This window comes from Lottia gigantea, assembly GCF_000327385.1.
Source record: "Lottia gigantea unplaced genomic scaffold LOTGIsca_122, whole genome shotgun sequence".
NCBI classification, from domain to species: Eukaryota; Metazoa; Mollusca; class Gastropoda; family Lottiidae; genus Lottia; species Lottia gigantea.
Genome location: NW_008707266.1, coordinates 710,543 through 719,576, shown reverse-complemented (window position 1 = coordinate 719,576; position 9,034 = coordinate 710,543). Strand labels below are relative to the sequence as shown.

Genomic DNA, 9,034 nt, shown 5'->3' with positions numbered 1-9,034 from the left:
AGTATTTCTATAAAAATTTATTGCAACAAGCACATACAAAGATTGATTTGTTGAATGAAATGAGATAAATGGCACAAATTCATCAATGATAATATGATAATCTTTGAACTCTAATACAATCGAAGACCAAAATTCCTTAAGTTTTGGTCAATTATGCCTGTACACATGATATGAATGATCAATGAAAATGAGACTTGAAATTGTGCCACATTAAAATAGAATATTTTTCATGAAAACAGATTTTTTTATAGAAATAATATCATTTTAAGGATTCGAGATTTAAAATAGATATTTAAAATATGACCTAATTGACCTTTGCTGCCAGGTGGCAGGGAGAGAGAGCTGAAGATGGTAATTTTGCCAGTAAAGATGGCTGTACATTTATACAATTGTATGTTCAAGATGTTGCTATGATGATTAATAAGCTAAATGATTTGTTAAACTTGAATATTTACAACAATTCTTTTAAACACCAATCCACTATAGCACTCAATTTCTTTCATTTTCAGTGCTATACTTTAAATGGACTGTTGGATCATGTAGAATGTGCTCTTTTGGCCATGCTTCATTTTCTTTCCAAGTTGGCCTGTTGCTAAAATTGACCCTCTTCACTCAATATATACATTTCTACACTGTACAAATCGAATTAAAATCTTAAGCACAAAATAATTGGATTTTCAAAGGTCCTCCAGCAATAACAAAAAACAAGTTGCTGGTATTAAGAAATCACTGGAATTTAATTTCATCTGCCACGACACGGTTGATTCATGTTAAAATGTAGCATGGCCTCGCTGCATAGCCAATTTTCACATTGGTCCATTTCATATTCACAGAGCACAATGGAGATCTCAAACTCTCATTATACATGTCTTTAATATTAAAACTTCAATGGTACTAAACATTACGCATCACCATCCTCTTCCAGCTTCCGTTTTTGACCCCTGACTTCTGCTTGTTCTTCACCATCTTCATCTTCGTCATCATCATCCTCTTCTGAAACAGATAAAAAAAAAAAAACCTTTTCTTTGGGAAAAAAAAAACCAACATACACGAACATACAATATGACCTTCATAAAATGGAATGATTCCATGATCATATTATTATACATAAGTTAGAAATGCAGAAACCATACTAGGTTTCTTATTACATCTATCTCACGATGAATGTACTGCTCTTGTTTTTGTGAAGAATCTTCCTTGGATGTTAACAAATATCATCGCAAACAATAATCATTACAGTAAGGTGATTACATAATATAAGCAAAACTTGGTGCAAGTATCCTATTAACATCAAGACATTATCTCCCTTTCAATGGAAATTGTGTCAAATCTCACCTCCATCTTCTACATCATTTTCACCATCCTCGTCATCTTCATCTTCTAACCCTCCACTTCCAGGTTCAAAATCTTCTTCATCCTCATCTTCCTGAAATAATAAACCCAATATTTATTATTTTTAGTACTATATATATTATATGCTACAGAATTGAGCAATAACACCAAATACAAGATACTGACTTAAAGTAAAAGTTTAGACAAGTCAGAAAGGCACAGAAATCATTTATATTTCATAGCCCAGTGCTAGGGTATCATCATTCCTGTCATAGAAAATATTTAAGGGGTTTAGTTGTAACTAAGAGGACCCCCCTTTTCCAGATTTAACAGTAGGAAATAGAAAGAACAATTAGTGAAATATTAAATATATCACAGCAACTGACCAATGTCAGATTCTTATTACTAAATTTTCAGGGACTAATTTTATGACATGTCAGAAAGGCACAGAAATCATTGATATCTCATAGCCCAGTGCTAGAGTATCATCATTCCTTTCATAGAAGACAGCAATTGGTTGCATCAGGGAGGATCTTATCAATTGCTGGATTTTGTCCACTTTAGGTGAAGACAACTAAACAGGTTCGCATATGGCAATACTGATTTGATAAGGCATTGAAGTCTCAGTCAAGCTGAGCCCCCCTTACCAGACTTATCAGTAGAAAATGAAGAGTGATTAGTGAAATGTTCATAAATCTGACCAACTGCACCAGTCTTAGATTCTTATTACTAAATTTTCAGGGACTAATTTTATGACAAGTCAGAAAGGCACAGAAATCATTGATATTTCATAGCCCAGTGCTAAAGTATCATCATTCCTGTCATTGAAAATGTTAAAGGGGCTTCAGGTCTAAGTAAGAGTATCCGAATCAGAGAAACTGGTAGCATCAAGGAGGATCTTATTAATTGCTCGATTCAGTTCATTTGACAACTGATATTCAGTTATGCATATTGGCAGACTGATTGGCAATGTATTGAAAGGTATTGATTAACAGTAGAGAAAGGTGACAGTGATTAGTGAAATTTAAAGCAAATCTATCGATCATATCAACTGCACCAATGTCTGAATCTGAACTTTTTTGAATAACGAATTCTAAAGGCAGGTTGTCTGAAAATTTGATTTGTTTCAAGGATAAAGTTGTGTTGCTAAGGGCATTTTTTGTATCACAGATTGACATTCAAATTGTCTACTAATCTCTCTGGCATTCTTATCAATAGTACATGAGAATTTTTTAAATTTGAATCTCTATAGGTTTTTTGTGTATCGCAAACAAACTTTGTTTCTTTTAAATTTTAAGTGTTGCTGATAGCTAATATCAGCTGCAACCCATACAACTGTATTCCTTTCAACATCCAAATACACCGGTGCAGGTGTTACAATATGAACTAGTAATGTTAATCGATATATTTTGACTAACATCAATATTTTCCTTTGTCAAGTAGTCAAGACCGACCTCGTCATCTTCATCATCATCATCACCATCATCATCTCCATCTTCATCATCTATAATAAATTAAAACCTGATCAGATACACATACATACAAAGTATTTTAGTTTCATCTTTGTTTCTAACTTATTTTAATCATAATGACCAGGACCCAGTGTCATAAATTCTAAATGCTGAATTTTAAAAATATCATCAGGTTAGATATGTGCACGAACGAAGAACAAATTTGAATACAGTTATCGGGGAAAAAATATACACAAAATCCAAATTCAGTTTTAGTGACCTTGAAAATGAAAGGTTTTTAGTGATCTTGAAACTGAAAGGTTTGGCAGGTTGGGCCCAGACTAAGTTGTATTGTTATGTTCTGTAGCAATTGACAAAATCTTTATGCTCGTGCATATTATCTACCAGTCACTCAGAATCTCATGATCATCAGAAGTCAGCGACTTGGGTATGTTTTTCATCATCATTGTGACTTACATTACAAAACAAATTGAGATGAATGTTTCACACCTCTAAATAGATGAATCTCTTAAACATTGACACTCAGAATTTTTCCTCATCTGGAGTTTCCAAAGAACTTGGAAACTTTATCAGCGACTTGGGTAAATAATGCATTCATCAATGTGACAAGAGGTTAAGAGAAACCACAAGGTACACAAGATATACCCAAATGAATCAAATTACATACCTTCATCATCATCTTCTTCATTTTCCCCTTCACCATCATCTCCTACTGTAAAAATAAAAATTTGAAAAATATGTACGAAAGAATTGTTGTAATGTTTTAATGCTGGCGACTGTAAGAGTCCTGCTTAAAAAAGAACCATGACAAGTCAGAATGGCACAGAAATCATTGAATTTCATAGCCCAGTGCTAGGGTATCATCATACTTGTCATGTTTCTTTTCGGACCTTAAGTAACAGGAATTAATAGAGCATTACCTTCATCATCATAATCTTCACATTCTTGATCTTCTATATCAAACCCATCTAAATATGTGATCTGAGGTAATAACTTAAATACTTGTTCTCTGTAATCATTTTCATTTGTAACTTCACAGTTAAATAAATCAAGACTTTTCAAATTTTCTAATTCTTTCTGAAAATAAAACAAAATTGATCACATTCATATTTTCAAAAATAAGTAACGAAAAAAATATAAATGAAATTACCCAGAATGCTTCTTGGCTTGTTAGCAAATGAAAAGAATGCAGTAGTTGTAAGTCAACAAAAATCATATTCAAAATAATTTTGTGGTTACTCAGTTTTAAGAAATTGTATCTTTTTCATAGCATTATCAGAGTGAGCTGAGAAATATATCTTCATTGTAACCAATCAAAACCCGATCAAATTAATGTAACATGGAGCCTATTACAAATCAAGCCTGAACAATTCATTATCAAATATTAGGTAGTCACTCAGGAAAAAAAATTCATTTCACTTAGAATCATAGTGTAGCTTAGGTTAAACATCATTGTGACTAATTCAGACTTGAAATTATCAAATGTTTTACTTACTAATGGTTCTAATGATTCAAAATCTTTGATCTTATTTCCACTTAAACTTAAAGCTTCTAATTTAGGACAGCCTTTTAATGCTGCTAATCCTGATGTTATTCTGTTGTCACTTAATTCAAGCTGTAATTAAAAGGAACTGACTATACTGAATAGCAGGAGCAATAAATTTGCATGTTGAATTTACCTACATTGAACTGGTAAGCTTATAGAAACTGTACCTTGTATTTCAATTGAGGACAATGTCTCAAGAGCAGCACAGACCAGCAACTGCTCTGTGTACTTATTTAGGATCATATTTAACCACTTTATGTTTAACTCATTGGCACCACAATGACAATGATGTTCTTGTAACAGAAATCCACTAACAGTATATAATGACAAATAATAGCACAAGTAATAATAATCAAGAGACATTTGAAATACAAGGAGACAAACCAGAAATATCTTTATTCACCTTTCTTAATGCTGGTAATTTGGGGAATCCATTCAATGAATTTAAACCGATATTTATGAGACTCAAAGATTCTAGACTACAAAAGTCACTGGAAAGTCCTTCAATGGCAGATGCTCTACAGTTGTCTAAATTTAAGTCCTTGATCTGAAAAACACAATTAATCCATTTAGTAGAGATGTATCATTATTGTAAAACCACTGTATCATTATTGCAAAATCACTTTAAAGTAGAAATGTGCTTCTTAAAAATTGGGCGACATTAGGATTTATAACAAAAGCCTATCACATGGGTAGTAGGCCTAGTTTAGACCAGACTCACATTTTTGAATTATGCTAACAATACAAAACAAGACTTGATTTACCAAGAAAGGTATCAAAATAGTCAATTTATCCATTGCCTAACAGTTACAATATCGGATCTATTGAAATATTTCCACTCAAAACAAAATTCATCTAGGCCCCCAAAGTAAGATGCCAAGTCAGCAAGTGACATCGTCCTATGTCTTAACATGTCAGCCTACTACTAGGATTAGGCTATTTAAAAGTATGATTAGCCAGGAAAGAAAGGAAATTCAGGACAGAAAGCAGTTCAATTTCATACTGAGAACTGTATAACAATCATAATCCACAACAAGAATCTTTCTCGTGCATTGCTATGGCCGACACAACAAAGCTTTCTAAAGTATGAACTCTTCAATGGCAGAGTTACATTTCGTCGTCCATATTGGAGCACGAGACGATTGCAGAAATGGGTCAAACAACAACAAGGAGAAAAAGTCATGATATATTTTCAGTAAAAGAAACGCACTAAATAGAAAATCCAGCAATACCATGCAATTTGTATCGAACAAGCATTTCTATGATAGCTACAAGTGGTATTACAACTGAAATAGGGTTTGAAAGATCTTTCTGAGTGGAAATTCAATCTTAAAATCGGTAACAAATTAAACGAAAACAAAATGGCGGTAGCACAAGAAATGTTACGCGATTGATCTCCCTTGTTTATCGCCATCGGTCAAACTGATCTTTTAATTTTTAAAAAGAATACTTTCGATAAAAAGAATATCTGGGACGTTATTTCTTAAGCCAAAAACAAAAAAAACATGCAAGACTAAGCAACATCTGAAGTTGGTCGTTGACTATGGTCAGCGCAAACTATGTCCATGCTTGGATATATGATAATGGCGATGGTGGTCGGCTGTTGGTGTAGTGAATGACGAATATAACGGAGGCATCGCCATCATATACAAATTTACTCCAGATTTTGCTTAGAGTTAAATCACAACGCTCGTTTGGAGATACAGCGCAAGACAGCTACTTGGGATTTTTTTTATATCAAAGTTCAAAAATAGCAAAACGAGTCCGAGTTGCCCAGTTCAATCTTTCAATTCTTGGTTCAGAATTTTCAAAATAAACTTCGATGCACTCAATAGAGAGATAAGTACAAATTTATCAAAATTGTAGCTACATCGATGTTCTGAGGTGAAAACAAGTAACACACATGTATACCCCAAAAATCGTATTCTTCGACTAAAATACAGTCATGCAAAGAGTAATTTTGTGGCGCCATATTTGATCTCGACAGAAAATCAAATGTAGACCTAGATCTCAGATTCATAGCACTGAAGAAAACTGACAAAAGAGGTCGAAAGATGTAAAGGCACCTACTACATCCTGAAAATATGTTCATTAAGGCAATCGTGACGATTTAAACAGACACGAACCAGAAACAAAGATGCAGAGGACGAGGAAGGAGTCTGCGAAATAGAACCACAACACAAGCAGGACGATCACGTTGTAATCTAGCACAGTAAACAAAGGTCTCCTACACTTAAAATGTCGAACTAAAAGAATTAAATAATAGCATACAACCTTGCTGGCGTCTCTGCCCCTCATTTCCAATTCAATTCGTTTTTCCATCCCGACTGACATGACTGTATTTGTTGTTTTTGTGTATCACTATCCCAAAATTTCATGCAATGGCCTCCCTGTCTAACACTTGCCGCGATCACAAATGCAACTCGGCCACACTGCGCGGGCTATCAATGGTTTATAGAGGGGTCTTATTATTGGCTGACGCGTTGATCACGCACAACAATAGTAGAGAATGAATATTAATAGCCAGCTAGAACTTTCAACCAATGAAAATTGGAGATACCAGTGACGTTTTACCATGTGTCCAAAGAACAAAATAGAACTTTACAACTTAGCTGTTTGTATATAGAAATATTATAGTATATAGATCTACATAATGTATAACAACTATATAGCCTATTATTCCATATTTTCCCTACATTATCAAGAAGTTCACTATTCAACTGTATTCAGGAATAGAAACATATTTCAAGATGTATTTGAAAGAAACCTGAAATACAATCAAGGTCCTAATAAACATAAGTATCGGAAATCGGAAGGGATAAGTGGGTTGGGAATAACCTATGCTGTTGGGATTAACACTTTTTTTTTGCTTGTTCATCTTGACTAATCATTGCCTACACAGATTGTACTATATTTGGATGCTTTGAATGGATGGCATTCCCGATGTAGAAATATTCTTAACGGAGTGAATATATGAAACGTATTATTTTATTTACCAAAAGTTCCCAAATATCAATGGAAGCAACTTACACCAACAAAAACATACGAAGGCAGACAATCTTCGCACCCCTCAAATCAAATTTTTGTTGATTTTTTTTACGGAAATTGAAAAATTATCAATTTATCCAGAAAAATAGAGGCATTTCTCTGCCTAGGATCCTTGATAACCGGACCAATATCATGTTATAGAAAACATTTAAGCTATCAAAGCAAAATTCACACAAAAGTCCAGGAATATTGAATCACTTCATTCCATGTCAAGACTGCTATGAACTATTCTGATGAATGAAATAAGAATTCCAAAAAAGTCATTCATTCGAACAAAAGACTGATTTGTAGGCCTATATACTTTGGCTTGGATCAGAATAATCCGTATAGGCACGAGTTCACTGACTGCCAAGTGAAACTGGTGAACAACAAAATAACACTCCGAAAGAAATACTGAAATGAGGACCTCAGTCGAATATAGTGCCACCAGAAAGAAACTTGGTAATGAATAAAATCAAGCTGAACTATCTTTGATAACACTTCAAAAAGAACACACCAAATGAGACAAGTAATTGTTTGCAAAATATGATAAAATAAAGATAATATGGAAGGACGTCTGTGCAGACAACAGAACATGTACAGAAGAAGTATATAACAGAACATTGCAAGTCAAATGTAGGCCTATAGGCCCTATGCGTTTTTTTTACCACAACCCAGTGGTGTTTCTTCGAGGTGCCCCAGAGTTTGGCCCGGGTTTGCACCCCCTCCACTTTTTCTATCATCTTACATAGTAAAGAATGACCTGTGCCCAACCCCACCCCCTGGAAAATTTTGTGGCCCCTGCCATGCCCCTAACCTGGTGGTTTTTTTTTTAGAAACGCCACAACTTAACGCACGCAGTGTCAGAACTACAGCCTAAAACATGTAACAAAGGTATCGTCATGATTACTTTCTAGATCTACCTGTATTCCAATTTTAAATTATTTTCCTTACAGAAGAAGGCTCTTGATTTGGGCGCTCTCTGGTGCATATCAGAGATTTCACATGAATATCACAAAATGTTTAAGAGCACTATGTTTAAGCTCGTAGAATAGCATATACGGTTCAATCTTAACTTCTCTCGTCTGGAAACGAAATTCCCCGGATAAAATAAATGCCTACGGTTAACGAAATAGAGAAAGTTTAAAGATAACAACTTGTAACAACTAACAAAGATAAATACCACAATAATATTTATGCTTTTTATGCAATATGCGACCCAATGTCGTACAATATTATGGAAGTTGGGCTTCGAATTTGGCGGGATTATATTCAGAACCATATCACGTGATCATGACGTAAATCCAGAGTACGTGGCCAGCAAGGACAAAGAAAATGGAGGACAAATATATATAGAGTTATTTTTCCTAATTACAATCTACTTACCTCACAATGTTTCTGCTTTTTGCTCTTTTGTCATGATCTGATACAATAACACTAGACCAACATATTGAAAGTTGGAAAATAAAAACGAAATTTTACAGGCTGTGAAGTAGCCTTTAACGAAGTGTTTTCGTCAAGTTATGAAAATTATATCAAATATAAATTTACAAATGCTTGGAAAAAATTCTTTCCTATGAAAACTCTCAAAATTAAATTTATGTCGCTTCATAACTATGAATAAATACTCAATTTTCCTGGCTTATTTTCAACACTG

The 9,034-nt window shown here is 34.0% G+C and overlaps 1 protein-coding gene across 1 annotated transcript; it reads right to left on the bottom strand.

Moving 5' to 3' along the window:
* Window positions 1-1,324: 1,324 nt before the first annotated feature.
* Window positions 1,325-6,672, bottom strand: LOTGIDRAFT_138173 (hypothetical protein; the record flags this gene model as incomplete). The annotated part of the gene is made up of 6 exons (XM_009048489.1): window positions 1,325-1,386; window positions 2,783-2,836; window positions 3,746-3,881; window positions 4,300-4,419; window positions 4,754-4,897; window positions 6,625-6,672. The coding sequence occupies 6 exons, from the start codon at window positions 6,670-6,672 to the stop codon at window positions 1,325-1,327; spliced, it is 564 nt and encodes a 187-aa protein (XP_009046737.1).
* Window positions 6,673-9,034: the final 2,362 nt, after the last annotated feature.